Source organism: Podarcis gaigeae, assembly GCF_964106915.1.
Source record: "Podarcis gaigeae genome assembly, chromosome: 14".
Taxonomy (NCBI): domain Eukaryota; kingdom Metazoa; phylum Chordata; class Lepidosauria; order Squamata; family Lacertidae; genus Podarcis; species Podarcis gaigeae.
The window spans coordinates 30968653-30993392 of record NC_139690.1 but is presented as its reverse complement, the minus strand read 5'-3'; the positions used below and the strand labels follow the sequence as shown (position 1 = coordinate 30993392).

The 24740-nt window shown below is 44.0% G+C and overlaps 2 protein-coding genes across 6 annotated transcripts; one reads left to right on the top strand and one right to left on the bottom strand.

Moving 5' to 3' along the window:
• Positions 1 to 801: 801 nt before the first annotated feature.
• Positions 802 to 18814, bottom strand: NOXO1 (NADPH oxidase organizer 1). 5 transcript variants are annotated; one of them, XM_083712087.1, is made up of 10 exons: positions 18688 to 18814; positions 18534 to 18642; positions 18210 to 18259; positions 7250 to 7330; positions 7035 to 7110; positions 6475 to 6655; positions 3942 to 4135; positions 3014 to 3118; positions 2429 to 2546; positions 802 to 1796 (listed from the first exon to the last, which is right to left on the bottom strand). In XM_083712087.1, the coding sequence occupies exons 2-10, from the start codon at positions 18607 to 18609 to the stop codon at positions 1109 to 1111; spliced, it is 1569 nt and encodes a 522-aa protein (XP_083568213.1). In that variant the 5' UTR covers positions 18610 to 18642; positions 18688 to 18814; the 3' UTR covers positions 802 to 1108. The 5 variants fall into 5 exon arrangements, with proteins under 5 accessions (XP_083568213.1, XP_083568215.1, XP_083568214.1 ...); XM_083712089.1 differs by lacking the exon at positions 18688 to 18814 and adding an exon at positions 7902 to 8145 and having other exon boundaries at positions 18534 to 18607; XM_083712088.1 differs by lacking the exon at positions 18688 to 18814 and adding an exon at positions 7902 to 8145 and having other exon boundaries at positions 18367 to 18578.
• Positions 16945 to 24740, top strand: GFER (growth factor, augmenter of liver regeneration). Its single transcript, XM_083712110.1, has 4 exons — positions 16945 to 17503; positions 18586 to 18890; positions 21143 to 21351; positions 22030 to 24740. Exons 1-4 carry the CDS (start codon positions 17257 to 17259, stop codon positions 22190 to 22192), a joined length of 924 nt encoding a protein of 307 aa, XP_083568236.1. The 5' UTR covers positions 16945 to 17256; the 3' UTR covers positions 22193 to 24740.

The window sequence follows — 24740 nt, the reverse complement described above, 5'->3', positions numbered from 1 at the left end:
ATATGAAAGGATTGGCTAATATTTTTTTATTTAAATGCACCCTATTACACCAAGTGCTTGAAACAACGCAGCCAATTTAAATACTTAAAAATAATCACTTTTAATATTTTTAAATATTTACATATTTAGAAATGCATCTAAAGAGAATAACATACCAAGTGAATTTGAAAAAAAATCATACAGTACTTGTATGATAAATGTATTTACAGACTTCGTTCTGCAATCTATACATATTAACTCAAAAGGAAAGCCTACCACACCCTGCCCCAATCTACTGCCGCCCAGATGTTTTAAGAACACTCTTAAGAGTCCTGATGGATCTGAGTTATATACCCAGCTCCATCCCATACATGCTTAAAAGATAACATTATATTAATGTGTAATATGAGCCCATTAAATTCAACTAGAGATCAAAAAACCATCTAGCACTCTGCCGCAAGTGCCTGCAGATAAAAGATGTTGAGATTGCTCAAGCAAGCAAGTCAAATTGCACACTACAGTGGAGAGGAATTTCAGTCATTGGTGGTTTGAGAAAACACAACTCCATTCAAATTAATCCATTGCCTTCTAAGCATTAACAATCACTGTAGGGGTCACCCTAAGGCAGTGATGGATTACTCCCAACTCCCATTAACCCCAGTCAGCATGTGCAAGAAATTCTGAGAGTTGTTGTCCAACATCTGGATGGCAACAGGTTCTCCAGCCCTAGTCCAAGGGCAAAGTATGGGGAACCACACATTTAACGTGGTGGTACTTTCAACCCTACTTAATCAGGCAGCCATTGGGGTTTTTGTTTTGGAGGGGGGACTATAACCCATCAGCTCCAGAAAGTATGGTTGATATGAGAGTTATAGTTCTAAGCATCTGGAGCACCCCAGGTTGGGGAAGGCTCCTGTATCAAGAGCTAAATGATCCTGTTTATCTGTCAGAGAGGCCTGCAATAGTTGCTTCCATTTTACCCACTCTCCAAGCATTAAGGCTCCGAGTTCTAAATGCACACATGTAGGGCTGCGTGTGTTGCCTTGCTCAGTACTGGCACTCCCCCCCCACTTGTGTTTTGAACCATCTCCTGCTACCCCCCTTGTTTTGCACCCTCTATGTTGCCATTTCAATGGCAGGCTTGAGAGGATGCAGCGGGGCTGGCCCTGGCCCTGGCCAGAGCCCCTCGCAGGGCTCTTCTGGTGATGGTGGTACACCTCTGGAGGATTTCATGGGCCTGAGGGCGTGGGGGTATTGTTGGATGACCAGAAGCGGGTTCAGAATCTGAGGAGCGAAGCAAAGTATCGGACGAGCCCAACGGTTGCTCCTCAAAGCCAGAGTCACTTCGATGCTTGCTCTCTAGAGGCGGGGAGAGACAGCCATGACTCCTTGAGGAACAGAGGAGGGGGGTCTCTCTAGGGCTGCTGTTCCTCACCCTATTCACCTCAGGATTCTGGGGCCACTCATATCCCTGTCCACTCACGTTTCCTGAGCTGTCAGACAAGCAGTCCACCCTGCTTGCCAGCCCGGATGTGGTTACGGCCACAGACACACTCAGAGAGTGAGATCTCATTCTACTTGGGGGCGTGTTGTATTCTTGCATTTCCATCGTTGTATTGGTTGAATGAACCTGGGCAGCACCCCCACAAGAGCCTCTCCGTTGGCTTGGGGAGCTCTTACTCAAGGGACTGGTAGCTTGAGATAGGTTTGGCATAGAGTAACACAGGCTGCTGTTGACGAGAGCCAAGAATTTGCTGTGAGGGTTTCTGTATGGCTGGAGGAACATGGAAGGGACGTAGCCTGTAGTCCCATTATACCTGGAAGACAAAAATGCAAAAACGTCACTTTAAAAGCAAAATAAGTTCCAGGATGACAAAAATGGGTTGGTTTGTTTTTTCATTTTCATTTGTTGCAGGTGGGGGGTGGGGTAGGGAATGTTGCGTGCAGCCTGGAACAGCAGGCTACCTCTCACAGGGCTGAACCTTTCATTCTACTGTTTTTAGTTTATTTTGTATGGCACAGATGATATCTGTGGCAAGCATCTCCAAGCTTTTGGTTACTAAGAGGCATCCCTGATGGTGGCTCCATCTTCCATGTGACGGCCCTTCAGATATTTGAAGATGGCTGTCACATCACTTCTCAGTCTTCTCCTGTCTTGTTTTAAATGTATGTATTTACTTGCTTTTAATTAGTGTAAAATGCATTGTGATGGTGATTGGAAGGCAGTTAATAAATCAGTGATAATGATGATAATAATATGCCAACAATGTTTGGTGCCCATCAGCAGTTTAGCTGCTGAGTTCTGTACCAGCTGCAGCTTCCAAACCAACCTCAAGGGTAACTCTATACAGAGTGCATTACAGTAATCAAACTTTGCAGTTACCAATGCTTGGACCACTAGCAGACAAGTTATCCTGATCCACAAACAGCCCCAGCCCCACTGGCTTACCAAACAAGCCACCATCCATCATCTGATTTCTCCAGCACTTCCACCACAACACCCATCTTCACAGACAGTTCATCAGACTTCTTGGCCTCATAAGCCCGTGTGACATAATACAGCATCCCTGAAAGAAAAGAGGAGGAACTGTTTCCAGCTCTCTACTTGTTTTCCCAAACAATGCACCACATGATCAAGGAAGAAGAGAGGCAACTGGGACAGGGAAGGGCAACTTCCCAAACCAATATGTAAACCGGAGCACAGCTGTCCTCCATATTGCTTTTCTGGATCTTGCAGTGCAGTTCTTCAACCCAAAAAATGTGTATAAAGAACCATACATTGGGGGATTTGCTTCCAGATGTTTTGGACTGTCTCTCTCTCCCATTAGCCCCAGCCAGCATAGCTGTATGAAGCTGGGGCTGATGAGAGAGTTGTAGCTCAAAGCAGCTGGAAGGCACCAGGTTAGTGGAAGCTGGCATAGACAAACCTGAGGCAGAGGTGACAAATGACCTGACTCAGCACCTAAGGCACCTGCCTGATGTTCCCATCTATGAGAAAGCATCAGAGTCACTTGAGGGACTTGTCCAGACTCACCTGTCTCCTCTGTCTCCTCGGTGGCAGCTGCCTCCTCCGTCTCCTCCAGGTACGGGGCTGGGAACCAGGCAATTTGTTTCCAGTAGTTTTCCACCAGCCACCATCCTGCAGAAAAGAATGACTCTGAAAGGAAGCTGAGGCCATCTGCAAGTTTCCCCCAGTGTGTCTTTTTTAAAGACAGAACCTGATGAGCGTGGGGTCAACTGCACCCCTTAATCCCAATTTTGTGAGAGCATGGATGATGGGAGATGTAGTCATCAACATCTGAGGGTCCACAGGTTTCCCACCTCTGTCAATAATCCTTACAATAACCTTAAAAACTAGATATTTTTATTCTCATAAAGAAAAGGGGAGGTGGCTGAGAGAAGCCTGCTTGTCCAAAGCCAGCCAGTGAGTTCATGGCAGAAATGAGATTTGAATCTGGGACCTCCTGATTTGTAGCTCAAATCTCACAGCCATGGTGCTGCACTTGTTTTCCAGAATGCAGCATCAGCAGCAGACACGGGACAGCGGGAGGTTTGCTGGCGAAAGCTGTTCTGCTGTGTATCTTGTGCTATTATATGTGAACCGCTCTGCGATTTTTATTTTGATGAAGAGGAGAAAATAGCTGTGGTTCCTGCATATTGTTTGGAGGTTGAATCAGATGACCATTGGGGTCCCTTCCAACTCTACAATTCAATAATACCATAATAATAATAATTAATATAATAATAATAATAATAATAATAATAATAATAATAATAATAATAATAGTAATAATAATAATAATAATAATTTTATTATTTCTACCCCGCCCATCTGACTGGGTTTCCCCAGCCACTCTGAGCAGCTTTCAACAGAACATTAAAAACAGAATAAAACTTCAAACATTAAAAACGTTCCTAAGCAGGGCTGCCTATGCATACAGAAATGGAGTAAAGAAGCATACCTGTCTTGTCTTTCATGAGGACTTCAAGTATTTCCCCCTTGGTGGCTCTGAAGAGCCTGTTGCTTGTGTCTTTGGTCTCATAGGCTTCAATGCACCTGTAACTCTGGGAGACGACCGGCTGGGTGATGGTCGCGCTGGGTGGCAAAGGAGTCTCTTTCTTCCCTGGGCCCATTTCAGAAGGCAAAATCACAATGCTGCAAAAGTGGAAGGAATGATTTGTCTGCTGTGATTCCTGCACTGCAGTGGGTTGGACTAGATGACCCTTGCAGGGCATCCCTTACAACTCCATTCCTAGGATTCTATGTCCCTTTTTGAACTGGAATAAATTCCAAAGAAATTACAGCAGATCGGGAAAACTTGTCTTCTCACTGAGCTTGGTCTCCAGTCGAATTTCATCCCTGGTGACACCATTTATTACTTCTAATGCAATTAATTTATTAACTCCCTTCAGAATCAGTGTCTCTGGGCGTTTTACACATAAGATAATTTAAAACAGTTTAAAACAACAACAGCAAAAACAACAAATACATTTGAAACAGGACTGAAATCCTAACAAGTGAAAACACACGGTGAAGACTCATTTACCTAGCTGGGAAAGTCTGTTGGAACAAAAATGCCTCATCTGTTTCTGGGAAGTGTAGACAGTGGCTGTCTGTTGTATTTCAACACAAATGCTACTCCACAGAACAGAGGCAGCTGCATGAAAGCCCTGCTCCGAGTCAGTCTCCAGAGTGGGCTTCTGAGATCTTTGGAACTTGCAGGAGAAACTCTCCCCGCAAACTTTGCCTAGTAAATATTACTTGGTGCCTTTCAAGGCTGGAATCCTGGAAAACATCTCATCAGAAAAGCAGCAGACTGCATTATAGGAAGCAACGACTCAGACCCATGGTCCATCTGTCACTGACTGGCAGAAGCTGTTATGGGTTTCAGGCAAGGGCTTTTCCCCAACCCTACCTAGAAATGTCATTGAGAATCAAACCTGGGATCTTCTGCATGCAAAATAAGAATAAATAAATACTCCACCAATCAGGGCATTTCCCCGTATATAAAAGCATGCAAAGAAAGTAGGAAAGCATATAAACAAAATAGTGTGGTGCTGATGACGGCAACGTCACAGGTTTGATTCCATTATGGAACACGTGCATATTCCTGCAATGTAGGGGGTTGAACCTTGGGGTACCTTTGAACTCTATGATTCTATGAAAATGTGGCCTATCAATAGCAATGGCTCATTGATATGTCACTGCTTAGAATTAAGACAAATGCTTAAAACTCTCATAACCATAAAGAAACCTCTGGTGCTATGTTGGCTGCAGGTACCAGTGAGGTACCGTATTTGTCATTTAGGAATCTTTGAAGTATCTCAATCAATTAATCTGACAGATCAGTTCTATAAAAACCCACATGCACAATGATCCCTAGCGGTTTCCTTCAACGTGGCATTTTGCTGCAATTATTATTTCAACCTACTCTGAAATGTGCCCGTCTCTGCAGTAGTTCATGTCATTTTCCATTTTGAAAACATACAAAAGTTAATTTGTCAGTTTCAGCTACCAAAAGAAGGAAAGGGGGGGGGGGAAGCTTTCAGGAGCCAATCTGTAATGACAACTCTTACATCTGTCAGAATTTGTTTGCAAACGACAGTCAGCAGATGACGAAGGCAGCTCTGAGGGTCATAACTAAAAGGTTTTTATTTCTGCTCAATCCATTTACCATCCTTTCTCCTCACCCTTGCCACAACCACACTCCCATGTGTGCAAACCTGATAATGAAAACCGGTACAATGAATACAGCTAAATTCAGACACAGAATCACTTCCAACATTTGGGAAGCTTCGTTGTATTTTGGCATAATATTGGAAGTGGCAAGCCCCTGGCCTGCTAGGGGCTCGCAAGCCAAGGTTGGAAACCACATGTAAAGTGGGCTTGCAAACAGCAGTTTGACTTGGCTTTAGGGTTGGTCTGAACGGACAAGCCACAGTGATGGGTGTTGCTTTGTTATAGACCACACACACAGGAGTGCTGTGAAGGTGAGAGATGAAAGTTGGCAAGCAGCTCTGACCCATGAATTGACTGTTGTCACAGAAGGCTGGTCACCAGGCCAAGGAGTGACAGAGCCCTACCAGAATTTTTATAGGTTTTGGGGGTCATTCTGGAATGATACAGATCCCTTCTAAACCTATGATCCTGTATGTGAAGTGAAAATCTATACGCGAAAACTTGCAGAGCCAGCCAAACCAGTTCCTTTTTTAAGTTCAGGGCCTTAGCTGGCCAGTTAACTGCGACCATTATCATATCCAAAGAGGTTGCCCTGCTGCCTGAGTTTGCTTTTCCCTCTCCTCCCTCCCCATCCCTTTTCCTTTTCTGTTGTGTCATTTAGATTGTAAACCTGAGGGCAAGTTCCATATTATAATTAATTGTTGCAACCCCCCTCAAAAAACCCCCACCTTTAGATATATAAAATGCACACAGAGACGCTAGTCCTTCTAAATACATAGATATATATAGTTTCATTTCTTAAAAAATGACGGTACCTGTTCTCTGGAAAAGAAGGGTCCATATCTCGGCTTTGTGCTTCAAAAAAATGGACGACATCCTCTCCCTGGGAGATCTTGGCTTTTGTCTTCAGGAGCTCCTGACAGTAAATCTCCAGCAACATCAGACTCTCCCGGCACCTGCTCAACTTCTGGTTCTTCTTCAGCATCACATTTACATCTTGGAGGGGACCCAACAGAAGGGGGAAAGCCATCAAGGGATGCTGTGGTGGCTCTTGGCAGCGCCTCCTCTCCCATCCCCCATCCTTTATACTCAGGGCTGTCTTAAGCATATGCAGCGCTGGGGTGCCTCGGGTTAAGTACTTAATTCGTTCCGGAGGTCCTTTCTTAACCTGAAACTATTCTTAACCTGAAGCACCACTTTAGCTAATGGGGCCCCCGACTGCCGCCGCACAATTTCTGTTTTCATCCTGAAGCAAAGTTCTTAACCCAAGGTACTATTTCTGGGTTAGTGGAGTCTGTAACCTGAAGCGTATGTAGCCTGAGGTACCACTGTAAAATTAAAATCTAATGAAAGGCCTCCCTTCTTCCCCTTTTACCTCGAAACCTGGGGATGGTCCGGTCAGACTTCTTCAAGAGTCCACTTTCAATAGGGAACTTTTTCTTCAAGTCTTTCTAAGCGATGGGAGAAACAAGAAGGGAAAATGAGTACTATCATGCTTCTCAACAGAGGAGAAATCATTGTGCACAAGCAGGGGAAAGTGGCCTCCCCAGTTTCAAATCTTACTCCCTTTACGTTCAGAAGAAAACTTACATGGAGTTTCTTAAATTCTTCAAACTCCCGGTAGATGAGAATGTTGTTTTGATCTGACCAAGAGACAAGAAGCATCCAGACCTGGGGAGGGAAATAGAGCAGATGGTTCCTACAGGCCCTGAGTGTCTCCCAGCCAGCTCTTATTCAGTGCTACAGCTACACGACATTCTGGAAACCAAGACTTAAGAGGAAGAGATGAGGGAGCTGGGAATGTTTAGCCCGGAGAAGAGAAGATTGAGAGGTAATATGACATCCTTCTTCAAATATCAGAAGGATTGTCTCACAGATTGCTTGTTTCCTGCCGCTGCAGAGGGTAATATTCAGAACCAATGGGTTCAAATTACAAGAAAGGAGATTCTGACTAAACATTAGGGAGAACTTTCTGGTGGCAGCAACCACACGACAGTGGAACGGACTACCACAAAAGGTGGTGGATTCACCATTGGAGGTTTTTAAGTGGAGGATGGATGGCCATCTGTCAGGGAATTAGCTGTGATTCCTGCATTGGAGGGGGTTAGACTAGATAAACATGAAGAATTCAAATGAACTCCATATATAAAAACAAATTAAAATCTGTTCCACACCTAAAAATATTTTCAGACCCAACACACATGCATTTACTGTGGGAGTCGCAGAGGGGCAACTGAAATACCTTTTGTTTTCTGTGCTTCAGCAAGCCCACTGCTTTCACCTCCACGGGAAACCTGCCGCTGCTCATCTCCCCCAGAGGACGATGCTCCATCTGTCTTGCAAGATCTCTTTGAAGCACCTCCTTCCTGCAGGCCAGGTATTTAGGAGCACCCAGGGAGGAGGGGCCAGCTTTTCCCAGCTGGCTCTAAAACTCAGGTTTCCTCCTCCGCCCAGAAGTTCCAAAGTCTGGCAACCCTGGAGAGATTCTATAGGGAAAGGAGGCAGGTATTGAGCCCAGTCCCCCTACAAGGCCATCTCTCAGGAGAACAACCTTGTTTGTTGCTTCCCCCAATACATTTTGGGACCCTTGGCACATTCAAAAGGGTGGTGTAGAGTGTCAGGAGCAGGGAGACACAGGCTCACATCTCATAGGAAGCTGCCTTATATTTATGAGTCAGACTCTTGACCCATCTTGCTAAGTATTGTCTTCGCTGACTGGCAGCAGCTCTCCAGGGTTTCAGGCAGGGGGCATTCCCAGCTCTAGCTGAAGATGCTGAAGGTTGAAACTTGGACTTTCTGCATACAAAAGAGATGCTCTCCCACTGAGCCACAACACTTTTATCCACACCCCGACAACACAGCACTTTCCCCCTAGCTGCTGTCCCAGAAAGCTCATTCCACATTAAAGGGAGACGTTTTACTGCACTGGCTCTAGCAAGCTGAAAAGGTTACTTCTTTCGGTTTCATTTTTTCATATTTTTATGTACCATTCCTTGCTCCCTTTGTGGCAGCTTCCAAGACTGAATTACTCTGCAAAGTTAATGGTCAATCTTAACTAGGTTAAAAACCCAGTTTTACTTAAAAATAAACAGATAAAATAGAAGAAATAGTATTTTAAAGCATCATATATAATAAGAAGATATATGACAGGCAGAAATGTCTGTAAGAAACAAATGCTGATGATGATTGCCCACTTACTAAAAAAACATGTTGATACAAGATGCACTTTAATTGTGACATCATCCGTTGCACCTTGTAGGCAGATGCCCTTGACCTGCTTTTGATCCAAAACCTGCCTCCACACCCCCAGCCTTCCATATTTGGAAAGAGAGACACACAGGGATAATGGAGGGGGAGGGAGCAGAATTTATTCCACCAATCCAAACTCAGGGAAGAAGCATCCTAAATATCCCCACCACCACCAGCACACTTCATTCATATGGACCAAGCCAGCTGACTCCCAATGCTCTGAACCTCCAATCTGTGGGAGTTGTTTTATCATGAGTTGGAATTGTAGAGAATTCAGACAAAAACAAAATCAGAAACAGAGATTGCTGCAGCTTGTGTGTTCATCTGTGGTCAGGAAAGGATATCCATCAGGTGAATACAATAAATATTCGTTCACAACTTTGTTATTTGTTTAAGTCTGCAAATGATACATAGTTAGTGACTTTTTCCCCATATCCGTTTGACATTTCCTTCACATTGAAATGAATTTAAGTTACATTAATTTTGTAAACTGTTACATAGCGGACAGAGAGGCAAATAATGTACAGTAGTCCAAAACATTATTATTGCAATTATTTCGGTGTGATTTGTGCATTGCAGGGGGTTGGACTAGATGACCCTTGAGGCCCCTTTCAACTCTGCAATTCTATTCTTCTATTGCATTTATATGTCACATTTTTCTCAAAGGATGGTTTCCCCCATCCTCATTTAATCTGCACAACAACCCTATGGAGTAGGTTAGGATGAGAAATGTGGAGGGTGCCAGGTTGAAGGATGGTGTTCAAATCACAGTGAACTTTGCACTGTGGTTGGTGGTGATGGTTCACAAGGTCTTGTTCAGTGGTTTTGGTGTGTACCCACTCCCCCCCTTTTTTATGCCCATGGCAGCCATGGCACTTTGATCAAGACACCTGTTTTTTTAAACAACAAAAGCACTGCCCCATTATTCAGCTATTTGCTCCTCCCCTCCCAAATTTGCATTCCTTTCTTTTTCTCCTCTCTCTCACCAATGAATCCATTGCGCAACATACCCTTGTCACGTTTCTGACTTTGACAAGGAAACACTGAAATTAAAGAAATTCCCCCAAAGTAACAGATAGGTATGGCAGTATTTGCAAAGTCAATATAAGATTAAGATAAAGATAATTTATTACAGTCGGAGACCAGCTTATAAAACACACTTGGGGGTATAGTCACAGAAGTAAAACAGACAATTAAAACAATGTACAACAATAAATTTAAAAACAATGTACAACAATAAACTATCCCAGGGAGTTGACTCAGAGCCACCCATGGAATCGCGTTTGGGGATTTTCATGCAGGACTATTTTGAGTTGGGCGATGGTCTGCGCCTACAGATCTGTACACAGAATCTGGCGACCATCCAGGTCATCTTCTGATTTTTGCCTAACAGGAAAAGGTCAAATTTTTGCTTTTGCGGGAGGTCGGCAAGCTTCACCAGTAGGGGATCAATGATCTTACTACGTGCCTCTTCATAAAAGGGACATCTAAAGAACAAGTGTTCTGGGCTTCCTATATCTCCCAATGGACAGGTGCAAATTCTCTGAGCGTACGGGACTTTTCTAAAGGCTCCATCCAGGACCGGCGAAGGAAGAGCTGAGCTTCTGGCGAGTGTAAAGGCCCTTCTTGCATTTCTAGATACGAGAAAGAAGAGATATGCTGTCGGTGCGGCTATATATCTCTCGATTTCTCCAATTTTATAGTAGGGGCACCTTGCGCAGTCCTGTTGTCTCTCGGTGTCTAATATTTTTTGCCTGACTGTAGCTTTTGCCTGGCCCAAGCCCAGACTTAGAAGGGCTTGAGGGGCAAAACCCAGTTTCTGGAGGGTGTTCAGGACTGCAAAGTCAATATGATTTCCTTGAGATGGCCAGAAGACAATGCTGATGGACAAATGCTGTTAATTATTAGGGGGTTGCAGTATATTGTTGCAACACATTGGGGTGGGGTGAGGGACTGATGAACAGACAGAGCATCAGGAAGTGGTACAAACGGTGAGCAAAAGTTTGAAGAATTATTGACTGGGCAAAGAGAGCAAGTTAGCCACATTGGGATCTGCTCATGAAATAGGTCCATCTGGCAAGGGTAAAATGCTGACTTGGCTCCACCAACGCTCTGCTTTTAAGGGTTCTTGTGGGGCCAGGCCAGCTCCAGGATCTGACGGTCCTCTCAGGCAGTGGAGCCATCAGGGCAGGAATCTGGGTCAAATGTCCATGGGCCCCACTTGGTACAATGACCTGGGCCCCCCCCCAAGTTAACAAGACTGGTGTACCACATTTTAAAGTAAGGGAAGGGGTACACACTTCCATCAAAACAGGGAAAGCCCCCATAAGCCAGTGTGGTTAGAGTGCTGGACCAACATCTGGGAGACCAGGGTTCAAATCCCAGCTTGGCCATGAAGCTACCAGATGACCTTGGGCCAGTCCCTGCCTCTCAGCCTAACCTACCTCGCAGGGTTGTTGTGATGAAGAAATGGAGAACCATACAAGCCACCTTGAGCTCCTTGGAGGAAAGGTGGAATATAAATGAAATAAATAATAAAAATAAGCCATTTGTTCCAAAGTCTAAGGCTGTGTACACACCATATGTATAAATCACATTCCCCTTCCCACCTCAAAGAATCCTGGGAGCTGTGGTTTACAATTGATGAATACTGGGAATACTACAGTTCCCAGTATTAATTGGCAGAGAATGTGCTTAAAAACCATTGTGTGCATGCACCTGCTCTCAGGCAAGGCATCCTTAAGGGCCACCTTAAGGGTTGCAAACCCAGGAATTCTCTGGTGCTCTAGCAATATTGAGAAATAATTCATTATACTTTATCTGACGACACAGGCTTCTACTCCTGAAGGAAGGATCCGAACCAATGGATTCAAATTACAATAAAGGCGATTGTGAATGACTCCCTCATAAATTCTCCCTCTACAATTCTGTGATTCTATGATCCCCATGAACATGAATATACGTAGTGAGAAGTACACAGACATAGGTCACATTTGCACCATACATTTAGGGCACAATTAATGTACATTCCAAGCACACAGCTTTTTTCTCCACCCCTCCAAATCCTGGGGACTGTAGTTTGTTAAGGTTGCTTGGAATTGTAGCTCTGTGAGGGGGTACACTACAGTTCCCAAAAATTTCTGGGAAGAGTTCTCTGGGAATATGATTGATAAATGTCTTTGGGAATTGTAGCTCCTTGAGGGAAATAAGGGTCTCCTAGCAACTCTCAGCACCCTTAACAACCTACACCTCCCAGCGTTCTTTGGGGGAAGCAATATTAAAGTTATTTTAGCATACCATGCTAAAGTGGTATCATAGCACTTTAAAGGCATGGTGTGAATGTGACCATCATTGAATGGGAAGTCTTGTGCAACAATGGGCTTTGATCTGATCCAGTGGGTCTCTTCTAATATTCTTAAATCTTTCCTGAATCAAAAAATATCCCATCCCAGACCTCAAGTAGCCTTTAGGATTCACTGGAAGCTGATGGAGAAGAGAAATGATCCCTTGAGGAAGTTGGTATGCACACTAAAAAGAAAGGATTACAGAAACATCCATGGTCAAAAGTCCTGCTTAATATAGGCCAAAGATTGCAAATACTTACAGCAACCTGGAGAGTCAATTTGCATGTTCTGATTTCCTCATATGTGAAAACAAAGCAAAAGTAAAAATGTTCTACTTGTCTGCCACAATTTATTATCTTATTTCCTTGGGAAAACACCTGACTCAGAAGCCCAACCTAAACATTTGCTAGCTATTTGCTGTCCTGGACATTTAGGGGAATGGGAGAACATCAGTGTCTAAAAACCTTCCTAGATAGCTTAGAGAGGTTGTCAGGGCAGTTCCATCAAAGGCTTGCTACATGTGCCATGTTTCTGGAAGCCAAAGCAGAAATTCAGCATGAGGTCCAGGCCTGGAGCCTCTGCCCTGTTGCTGATGGGCAGTTCCAAAGCCGTTGTAGCAGCCCAAGTGTGACTTTTTGAGTTTCTGGTCCATGGTCTCTCTAGATTCAGAGGTGCTAATACAGCTTCCTGCCAAGGGTGCAAGAGATGGGAGCGAGCACCAATATGGCTCCATGCCAAGAACACACAGGAGCCTAGTTACGCCTCTGCCCAAATATAGTTGGATAGAAGAATGTTAAGCTGTAACTGCTTTTACATGTTTTTAATTATAATTGTTTTTTAACTGTTTTAACTGTTTTAGAATGGCTTGGCTTGGCTTTTAAACTGTGCATCTGCCATTCTCAGCTCCTTTGGAAGAAAGAGTTGGATATAAATTCAATTATTTTTTTATTATTAATAAATTAGCATATGAAAAGTTGGTGCACATCAATGTCTTTTTTTGTGGGTGATGCATTTCCTCTTTATTTGGAAAAGTAACACCCACCCACACCCAAAGTCACATTCAGTGAGGCTCTAACATGTCAACTTTGTTCTTCTGCTCGGCTTCTGGAGGAAAACAACAACAAAGAAACCCCACACTTGCCAAAACATCTTAGAATCAGGAAGCAAAGGCTCAGCACCATTTACAAGGCTCAGATGAGAGACCATGTGAATGATCCCCACCCTAAAAGCAGATCAACCTTATGTTAACTCTGGACTTTACAGGGCCCTTGGAAATTCACATCCTTCCTGTAAAAAGTAAGCATAAAAGTTGATACATCTCTACTGTGTCCAGTGCAAATATCAGTAGCACCTGCAAATTAAGTGTGTGCACACACAAAAGTAGGCAAAGTGTTACGAGGTAGCAGTTGAATGTAGAAGAAAATAAATATAAAAGGGAAACATGGATCTAAAATTTGAAGATTCTTGAATTTGCTCTTCTATTGCTAGCACCACAGCCAGCAAACCCAAGTAGTGTATCTGGCAGCAGAATGCAAGAGGCTGTGCTTCACCCACCTGTTCTACTGCTTCTACCTGGGCAGAGAAGCGAAGCAAGCAGCAACACTTTAAGGAAAACTCTGCCTCCTGCCAAGTTCGGCAAGTGCTGGGGCACAGGAGCAGATGTGGAACGCAGCAGGTGGGGCCAGAAGGTGGCAATGACCATTTTGCCTCAGGTAGCTAAACTGCATGGGTCACCCCTACCTAGCACCCAGATACAACCAACATATGCAGCTAACAGAGCAATCCTGGTGTGGTTTATTGAGTCAATTTGCATAGCTCAGTGGCAGAGCATCAAGGCAATTCAGAACTTTTCAGAACTTCTGCAGAGTTTTGCCCATGCACCATAAAGCATGGAAATTGCAATTGTAGGTACTCAGACCTACCATCTGCATCAGGTAAGCAGTAAGCAATTCCACAGCAGCCTTTCCTAGCTGGAATGCTCCAGATGTTTTGGATGTGTTAGACTAGGACCTGCGAAAGCAGGGTTCAAATCCCAACTCAGCCATGACGTCCACTGGGTGACCTTGGGCCAGTTCCTCTCTTTCTCTCAGCCCAACACAGAGGAACACATGAAACCGGTCCATTCAGTTCAGTATTGTCTACACCACTGGTCTTGAGCTGGTGTGTTGGAGCCCACTAACGTGCTGCAGCCCGATCCAAGGTGGGTGGCAACAAGAGCGCTACCACCCTGCAAATATATGGGAAAAGATTAAGAAATGGGTCCCCAAATGCATGTATGATTAAAAGGAGGTCCTGGGTCTTCAAAGGTTGAAGATACCTGGTTTGCGCTGATTTGCAGCAGCCCTCCAAAATTTCAGGGGTCACACCCTGAAAATAGGTCACACCCTTTTACACCAAGTGCAATCTATATATATTAACTCAAAAGGAAAGCCTACCACACCCTTCCCCAATTTACTACCCCCCAGATGTTTTAAGAGCACTAAGAGTCCTGTTGGATCAGAGTTATATACCCAGCTCCATCCCATACATGCTTAAAAGATGTTGTTGTTTAGTCGTGTCTGACTCTTCGTGACCCCATGGACCAGAGCACGCCAGGCACTCCTGTCTTCCACTGCCTCCCGGAGTTTGCTCAAACTCATGCTGGTAGCTTCAAGAACACTGTCCAACCATCTCGTCCTCTGTCGTCCCCTTCTCCTTGTGCCCTCCATCTTTCCCAACATCAGGGTCTTTTCCAGGGAGTCTTCTCTTCTCTTCTCATGAGGTGGCCAAAGTACTGGAGCCTCAGCTTCACGATCTGTCCTTCTAGTGAGGACTCAGGGCTGATTTCCTTAAGAATGGATAGGTATGATCTTCTTGCAGTCCATGGGACTCTCAAGAGTCTCCTCCAGCACCATAATTCAAAAGCATCTATTCTTCAGCGATCAGCCTTCTTTATGGTCCAGCTCTCACTTCCACAAATCACTACTGGGAAAACCATAGCTCTAAGTATACAGACCTTTGTTGGCAAGGTGATGTCTCTGCTTTTTAGGATGCTGTCTAGGTTTAGGATGCTGTCTAACTTAAAAGATAACATTATATTAATGTGTAAGATGAGCCCATTAAATTCAACTAAACAATTAGCAACCAAAAGAAACTTTATGAGGATCAGGAAGAGATCAAAAAACCATCTAGCACTCTGCCACAAGTGGGGGGTCCTGCTCAATATAGGCCAAAGATTGCAAATACTTACAGCAACCTGGAGAGTCAATTTGCATGTTTTGATTTCCTCATATGTGAAAACAAAGCAAAAGTAAAAATGTTCTACTTGTCTGCCACACTTTATTATCTTATTTCCTTGGGAAAACACCTTTCTGACTCAGAAGCCCAACCTAAACATTTGCTAGCTATTTGCTGTCCTGGTCATTTAGGGGAATGGGAGAACATCAGTGTCTAAAAACCTTCCTAGATAGCTTAGAGAGGTTGTTAGGGCAGTTCCATCATCGGCTTGCTACATGTGCCATGTTTCTGGAAGTCAAAGCAGAAATTCAGCATGAGGTCCAGGCCTGGAGCCTCTGCCCTGTTGCTGATGGGCAGTTCCAAAGCCGTTGTAGCAGCCCAAGTGTGACTTTTTGAGTTTCTGGTCCATGGTCTCTCTAGATTCAGCTTCCTGCCAAGGGTGCAAGAGATGGGGGCGGGCACCAATATGGCTTCATGCCAATAACACATGGGGGTCTAGTTATGCCTCTGCCCTAAGATAGTTGGATAGAATAATGCTAAACAGTAACTGCTTTTATATGTTTTTAATTATAATTGTTTTTTAACTGTTTTAACTGTTTTAGAATGGCTTGGCTTGGCTTTTAAACTGTGCATCTGCCATTCTCAGCTCCTTTGGAAGAAAGAGTTGGATATAAATTCAATTATTTTTATTATTATTAATAAATTAGCATATGAAAAGTTGATGCACATCAGTGTCTTTTTTTGTGGGTGATGCATTTCCTCTTTATTTGGAAAAGTAACACCCACCCACACGCAAAGTCACATTCAGTGAGGCTCTAACATGTCAACTTTGTTCTTCTGCTCGGCTTCTGGAGGAAAACAACAACAAAGAAACCCCACACTTGCCAAAACATCTTAGAATCAGGAAGCAAAGGCTCAGCACCATTTACAAGGCTCAGATGAGAGACCATGTGCATGATCCCCACCCTAACTGGAATGCTCCAGATGTTCTGGATGTGTTATACTAGGACCTGCGAAAGCAGGGTTCAAATCCCAAACTCAGCCATGAAGTCCACTGGGTAACCTTGGGCCAGTTCCTCTCTTTCTCTCAGCCCAACACAGAGTAACACATGAAACCGGTCCACTCAGTTCAATACTCAATACTGCTGTCAGGATAAAAGGGAGAAGGTGGAGGCTGAAGTGTGTATGCTCTGTGGAGGAAAGGTGGGATAGAAGTATAAGGAATAAAGTATGTCAACTAGCCTATAAGTGAATAAACTACAGTATATTTTTAACTTACTCTCCTAATAATTTGTATATAAATTATAGAAGTGGTATATAAATTTTGTTAAATAAAAAAAGAGGAAATGTTCAGACTTTCAAACAGTATGTTATGCCTGAGCCTTCATTGCTGAAACTCCCAACAGCACTGTCATGCTCACAAACACCTGATGAAGGAACCATTGTGACATAACCCATTCAAGTAGAGATAAGGGGCAACAGGCTGTCAACAGTGGCAGTAGTTGGGAGCTTCCCAGCTATTAAAAAGCCACAGAAAGTCTTTTCATACTGCCTGAGGAATTACTCCCTTATTTAACGTTCATAATTGCTGGATTGATTTAACAGGACTGGAGCTAACATTTGCTTGGATTTGGCACCATTGATAGCGAACTGCCTGCTTCGTCCTCCGCTTTAAAGTCACCCTGGTCTTTGGGCCTCCAGCACCTTATTCAGCATGTCCAACCCATCTAGGAGGCGTTTGATGCTGGTGTTCTACTGGGTCAGGAAGACGCCCATGACAGAGAAGCCATGCCCTACTATCTCAGCCAAACCTTCTGCCTCTGCCCCAGCTTGCAACACTCCTCACATTTCACCCTACTTCACGAGGAGCAAGACACAACCTCCTCCGCTCAGAAGGTCCAGCAGGCGCAAGGTGCTTCGATTGCCGAATCTCACCGACCCCATGTTTTTAAGATCTGCCATTGGCAGCGTTGGCCGGAAGAGAGCCCGCAGGCGTGGCAAGCAAAAGAAGACTCCAGCAGAAACAGGAAAAGGGGTGAGGGCTAGGCTAGAGGCAAGAAGGCTCCTAAGCTATTTGCGGGGTGGGGTTCCTTTGGAAGATGCCTTCTCACAATCTCTTCCCTTGAACCACGTAAGGACATAAGAAGTGCCTGCTGGATGAGGCCACATTGGCCTGTCTAGTCCAGCATCCTGTTCTCACAATGGCCAACCAGAGGCCTGTGGAAACAAGAGCATTCTGTATTGCCTTCCTGCATCTTCCATCAACTACTATTCACAAAAGTTACTACCACTGACTGTGGAGGTAGAGCATTGCAGTTTGTAAAGGGTGCTGCAAATTGTAGCTATGCGGTAGAAGGGTAATCTACAGTTCCCAGGATTCTTACAGGGGAGAAGTGATAATGCTTTTAATATATGGTGTGTACACAGCCTCAAATTAGCTACACCAGCTCTGAGCAAAGATTATAATGCATATTGTTGTTTTTGTTGTACTTTTATAAATATTATAAAACCCATTCCTGCAAGCCATGTAGTCTGGAATAAACTTAAGTCACCCCTCCCATCATTAATTGTAGTCATAGGAGTTCCTACATGCAGATGGAGCTCATTAATTTTAATAGAGCTACTCCAGAGTAAAGAAAACTGTAGCTTATGGCATTACACTAAATGCTAATTAGGCTTGGCATTTGATAATTATATAGTCATAAAGTAAACAAGAGTTAGAAAATAATTTCTGGTGTTACCATTGTTCTAGCTGATGGCACTGCAAGGCCCAGCAGATTGTAGAGGATGTCTAGATAAAATGGAATGGGAGAGACATAAAAAGCAAAAAATTGTAAATTGTATTATTTATTTTCTAACATTGTATTTTTTAAAAAACAAAAAACATATTCACCACACCTAAATTTCCATCTATTATTATTATTCGTCTGTTAATTAGACTGCATTATTAATATTATTATGAATAATTGAAACCTCCTCCCTTATTTTTCATCTACTGTTATTACTGCAGTCTGTTCATAAGAATATTATTCTTAATACGAATATTAGTGTTATTAATACAGTACTGAGGTCTTCTTCCTCGGCTGCAAAAATACAACAGCGCCCCTCCCTTCCTAGGAAGCGGCCTAGTGGAGTTGCCATTGACAACCACTCTCAGCCTCCTTTTTTCGCCCCCTCGAAGGGGCGGGCCCCTTCTGGCCCAGCATGCTTTGCGCGCACCTAACATGGCGGCGCCCAGCCCCAGCACGTCCGGACCGGCGCCCGCTTTCCCTTTCCCCTTCTCCGCCTCGACGGCCGGGGCTGAGAAACCCGCGGAGGGGCAGCCTCTGCCGACCGCCGAGCCGAAGAAGAAGAAGCCGCCTTGTCGGGCCTGCACGGACTTCAGGAGTTGGATACGGGATCAGAGGAAGCAGTCGGACCTGGTGAGGGCTGGCAGTGGGGCTCCGGAAGGCCGCAGGGAGGGCGGGAGGAGGGAGCTGTGGCCCTTGGGAGCCCCGAGAGGACGCAAGGTGGGAGCGGGCCGAGCTGGGCGAGTTCACTTGGGGAGGGGGCGAGAGCAGCCGGTCCCCCGCTTGCCTTGGGACTAAGGGGCGTTATGGAGTGGAGGGTGCGGGAGAAGCTCGATGGCGCGATCTTATTTACTTATTACATGTGCATCTATTGCTTTTTTTCTATAAAAAAAGTTTAAGGGTACTCTCATTATCACTCAAGAAAATCACCATTTTATAGTTCAGATCGGGAAAAATAAAAAGAGTAAATGGACAAAAGTACAAAGATTCATAAAATGTTTAGGGGTATGTGTATCCCTGCGTACCCCCAGAAAAAAGCACTGTGTGTATCCCACCTTTCCCTAAGAAGTGCAAGGTGGTGTACATAGCTCTCTGTCTCCCCATTTTATCCTCGCAACAACTGTAAAAGTTAGGCTGAGAGACAGTGACTAGCCTAAGATCACCCACTGAGTTTCATACAGTAGTTGAGTGGAGATTTGAATCCTGGTCTGCCACATCTTAGTCTAACACTGTAACCGCTACACAACTTGCACAACTCCTTAACAACCATCTCAAGGTGAGACACACAAAAGGTAATTAAAATTACCAAACCAACAGATACATTTAGTACAAGACTAAAACCCTAGCAAGTGGGCACTTGCAGTAAAGACCCATTGATTCAGCTGGGAAAGCCTGTTGGGACAAAAACTTCTTCAGTTGTTTCTGGAAATTGCAGGTGGCTCATGGAGCATTATGGGATGTAAGGAGAGGGGTGTCACAGGGTTGAACTTGCCCTTGGGACATGGAGAGAGTGTTGTAAAAAGTATATGTATGACCCGCCTTTACCCAGTCATTGTGGAATGAATCGTGGGTCAGAGATATTCTCCTTCCTTGTTGAATTTATAGAGACATGAGAAGCTGCCTTATACTTGACTATAAACTGCCTTGAGCATTAAAAACGTTAGATATGACTGCTGAAAGTAAATAACTAAAATATTTCTGATTCAGTTCCAAAAGTTTAACTCTCTGAGGTATATCCAGCTAAGCTCTACTCAGATAAGACCCACTGGAATTAAAGGACCTAAGTTAGGCATGTCCATTAATTTCAACAGGTATCCTCTGTGTAGCATTTGCTACAACCCTCTATCTAGCTTTTTTACAGGGTCCTCTCTTCCCTGGGTTGATCTTCCTTGTTCAAAGACCTGTTCCCAGAAGCTATTTAAACCTGTGGAACTCTCTTCAGGCCTCTAGGAAGTAGTGGGTCCACTGCCTTTCTGCCCTGAGGATGCAGTGGACCTGTCTCAGTGTTCAAAATTAGCAGGGCACCAGGCGTATTTTGCACCTAAAGATTCTCCATTTGCAAGCACCTCAAAAAATCTGGGTTCCATTTTTTGCACCTGGCTGACACTCAAGGATTACTGAAATGTATGTGCTTTGAAGCCTCAAAGTATATGTTAAGAATAGATAATATGTTAAGGAATTTCACAGTGTTTTGAAAACTGAAGTACGGTAGCAATATTTTTATTGTAAACACCAAATTAAACATGTATCAACAATGTCTGCTAAAAATGTGATATTAACAACATGTCACATGTAAATTGCATATTAGTTCATGCTTATCAAAATAATTTTAAAAGTGTTGCCAATACCCCACCCCCCAGTGGTGCCTAGACATTCTGTTTTGGTGCCCACAACCCAAGTCCCAGAAGCCATTTGGCTCTTAGCTTTTCTATCCCAGTTTCTAACACTGCTCTGTCTCTGGAGTCTCATAAAACTTTGTGGTGGGAGATTCCTGCCATCGTGGTTCCTCTTATTGGTGCCCTGGCTCAGCTTGGGAGAGATTCTTGGGGGGTATAAGGAAGAATTGGACATAGCTTCTGTAGTTTTACTAATTACAGCTGAAGACGATGCATACAAATATTGGTGAGGTGTTCTGTCTGTGCTGACATCTCATCACAGACTGCTGTGCTGACATCACAGTGTGACTTGGCACAGTATGCTTTGCCCAACCTGGCTTAATCCCAAAACTGACAGAAGACAGTTTGCATAGGCAGTGGAACGGGAAGCGAGCAGGGCCTTTGACGCAGCTGTGACTTACAAATCTGCTTTAGAGTCACAGTGTGCAGGACTCTTCTGTCTTTTCTCTGGCTTGTTGCTGATGAGTACATGTTTTTTTTCCAATCTAGGAAACAGGAGCCGCAGAGAAGGAGTTACCTCCTGATTGCCCTTTAGATAGAGAACAACTGGGGAGAAGTTCGTGGTCGTTTCTTCACACAATGGCAGCGTTTTACCCGGATCGGCCCACTAAAACTGAGCAGAAAGACATGGTTCAGTTCATCAACTTATTTGCCAAGTTTTTCCCTTGTGATGAATGTGCAGAGGACCTGAGAAGCAGGTGAGTGAACCAGCCAAGTAGGTCCCATGCCTCACTTGCAAGAGGTGGCATTTAGTGTCACAATGGTATTTCTGTTAACCACAATACTAGGTCACTAAGCACCCACCTTGAGGCTTGCTCTTGTTTCTGTATAAGGTCCAAGTGATGAGCCATCCTAAATCACTGGCAATTCTGCCTGTAATTTTCAAGCCTGCTCTCTTGAGAGTGTGATGCCATTCCCACACTTCCCAGGAATTTATTTGGGGTGAGAATATAATCCAATTTTACACCTGTTCTAACACTCTCTTAACTTCCCAACCCAGGAATCTTGGTATGAGGTGGATTGTAGTAGAGGCTGGTCCATCAGGGAAGAGAGGGACTGCCCTGCCAATCTCAGTCTGCCCTCTGCCAGTCTCCACCTGTCTAACTCCTTACTTACAAACAGTCTGGGAAGTGGCACTGCTTGCCATCTTCCTCCTGCTCCTTAGTTTCAGTGTTGCCCCTTGCAAAACTTCATAGAGAGGAGGATGGGGACAGAACCAGAAGGAGTTGGCTGTACCTGTTATAGGTTCTGGCTTCACCTACTGTTGGGCTCCTTGACTTGCACCCCACCAGTCCTTAGGGGCACCAGCCACTTCTGGTGAATGGGAAGTTCAACAGAATGCCATTGGACTCTGTTTGGTTTTCCCTCATACACAGATTACGAAGAAACCAACCTGATGCCACCAACCGCCGTAATTTGACGCAGTGGTTCTGCCGGCTTCACAACGAGGTCAATAAGAAGCTGGGGAAGCCCGAATTTGACTGTTCCCTTATAGATGAGCGCTGGCGAGATGGCTGGAAGGACGGGTCCTGCGATTAGATATCCTAGCAAATACAAGATTGGTTCACCTTGATTAAAAGAAGCTAGAAAGAACTATGAAATCAAGCCTTGTATGGACTTTTGCTGAAGCGTACAATTGATCTTTGGTATTGAGGTTGTGGTGATACAGGAGGAGGAGGAGGTGCAGGTGTTAGAATAGATGTCCTGCCTGATTGTTTCTGATTCTGGAAAAAGTAACAAGAAGGTCCTGAAGTAAGCTAGTCTTATGGGAATTTTCTACCTGCTGGTTGTCTTTTCCAGACCACATACTTACTAGCAAATGCTGCCTTAAATTCTTTTTATCAGTACTTTCTTAATGGTAGGGAAAAACATTTCTCCAGCAACTGAACTACTAGGCTGGGGAAAAAAGTTTTAGAACTTTTTTTTGCCACCCCCAATTCTGCAATCTGCCTTCATTTTGTTTGTCTTTATGATCATTGTGTCTTTTCTCTTCCCTTATCCTTGTAATCTGGAATGGTTTAAAAATTATTTTAAAGAGAGTACTATTTAACCACTGTGGAGCTGCAGGGCTTTCTTCGTTCAAGGGATACTAAAACCATCCTTTTCCAACTTTTGGTGCCCTTCAGCTGTTTAGGACTACAACTTCCAGTGGTCTCAGCACAGCCATTCTGACTGGTGCCAGTGGGAATTGTAGTGCAAGACAGCTGAAGGGCACCAGGTTGGGGAAGGCTGCCTTATGTTTTCCACAGGTTAATTAAGGTACAAAGAAATTTACAGAGTTGTAGAATCCCAGTAACTTTGCTGAAGTCCTAAAGCAGGGAAAATAAAGTAATTTCTGAGTGCAAGTCTAGGTCTCACATTTCAGCTTTGTCAACAGATATTTTTCTTTGATTTCTATCTGTCTGGCAAGAGGGTAATATAAATGAAAGGAATGATTAAGCACAGGGAAATTAGGATTATATATGTCATGTATTAAAATATAACTTGTGAGAGGTGGGGTTCATGAAGGTCATATTAGCCCCACAGCTCTGGGAAGAGTCACTGAGCTTCCTTTTTCAAGGAAGGTTTTATTAACTCATCAGAACTTTGTGTGCGGGAGGTCAGGCATTCTGTGAAATTAGAAATAGTTGTGCACTGAGCATATGAAGGTAGAGATGGACCATTACGTCTTGTAGGAATCCTTGTGTGAACAGCCTGTTGCCCGCATTGGCAGTGGGCTGAAGACCTGGCAGTGAGTATTTGAAGAGATCATTGGCCCTTGCAAACACTTTACATGGGTGGCATTACTGCTCTTGCACTGCAGAAAGTTCTGAGCTGTGAATTGTACTGCATTTTGATTTAGGGTAGATTTTAACTTTTTACTCACAAGTGAAATTTAGATAATTTGCACTTAAGCAACAATTATGTGAAGCTGTTGGCCTGATTTAGATGTAACCATGGTTTGTTTACATATACAAGCTGGGTCAAGCTGTGAGCTTGCATGTTCCACCTCCTCTTCTTCCTTCAAGCACAACAGGAAGATGTTTGAGCCTTCCATTTTCTCATTTTGTCCAAATATGGGAAAGTGGTTTGAAGAAACCATGGTTCAGTGTTCCTGGTTTGTTAACTATCAAATAATAGTTTTTATATCATGGTTTGTTACTTGTGGTTCTAGATACATACACTTGCCTCCTCATACATCATGAGCAACTTTAATAGCCATGTATATAGAAACATCTATGAGTGAGTTTCAACACTGGAAACAAACAGGTAGCTCTTGGGCACCTTATTAACAAAACCTGCCTTCATATGACTGCATATGCCCTGCCCCAGTAAATCTAAATGTCCAAGCCATTTTATATGACAAGAGTCTAGTAATACCTTGCTCTACATATAGGTTGCCTTGTTTGTACTAGATTTCCTGGTCTCCTGCTTTCAGGGTAACATCACAATATAGATCAAAAGACTTCTGGGCTTCAGCATCCTTCGCCAATCTAGTTCCCTCCTGGTGTTTTGCACTTCAACTCCCATCAGTTCTGAGACTGATGGGAGTTGTAGTCCAAAATGGCTGTGCTGGATGCGGCTGATGGTAGTTGTCAAAAATCACCAGGAAGGCACCAGGTTTATGATGGCTGGGCAAAGGGATGCAAGGTTCTGGCCCGGAGGTGGGGCCTGTGCTTTGAAACACTCCTAAGAAGCCAGTGAAATGGCAGTCCCTAAGCTGCCAGTGTTTCACCTCCATCCACTGCAAGCCAGACTAGAATCCTGCAGTTTACAGCAGGTGGACCAGGGAGAATGGCATGTGAGGTTAATAGACTTCAGCCTGGCTTGGTGCATTTTAAAGCACTTTCACGGTACCTAGGCAAGAAGGTGGCAATCCCATGTGGTGGCTGTATAGCTAAAGGTTTCGTTGAAGGAAAAGTGATGTTTTGTATCTTGCCTTAAAAGTTGAGCTGCTCTGTGTAATTTATTTTGAGGCATTTCTGTTTATCGGTAAAGAATGTCAATTATCTAAATGCACTTGATGAAGGCAGTTGGTAAAGTGTATCTCAAAAATGTATTTATTTCCTGGCTGGTGACCAAACAATAAAGTTAAGTATTTCCTTTA

What these genes read in the sequence shown, in the direction of transcription:
- GFER (XM_083712110.1), top strand. Translation starts at nt 17,257, where the DNA reads ATGCCCTACTATCTCAGCCAAACCTTCTGCCTCTGCCCCAGCTTGCAA. An exon ending in AGAGGAAGCAGTCGGACCTG is followed by an intron (nt 18,891 to 21,142) that starts GTGAGGGCTGGC and finishes TTTCCAATCTAG; the next exon opens with GAAACAGGAGCCGCAGAGAA. An exon ending in GCAGAGGACCTGAGAAGCAG is followed by an intron (nt 21,352 to 22,029) that starts GTGAGTGAACCA and finishes CCTCATACACAG; the next exon opens with ATTACGAAGAAACCAACCTG.
- NOXO1 (XM_083712087.1), bottom strand. Translation starts at nt 18,609, where the DNA reads ATGGCAACTCCACTAGGCCGCTTCCTAGGAAGGGAGGGGCGCTGTTGT. An exon ending in CCTCATGAAAGACAAGACAG is followed by an intron (nt 3,119 to 3,941) that starts GTATGCTTCTTT and finishes TCTTTTCTGCAG; the next exon opens with GATGGTGGCTGGTGGAAAAC. An exon ending in CGAGGAGACAGAGGAGACAG is followed by an intron (nt 2,547 to 3,013) that starts GTGAGTCTGGAC and finishes CTTTTCTTTCAG; the next exon opens with GGATGCTGTATTATGTCACA.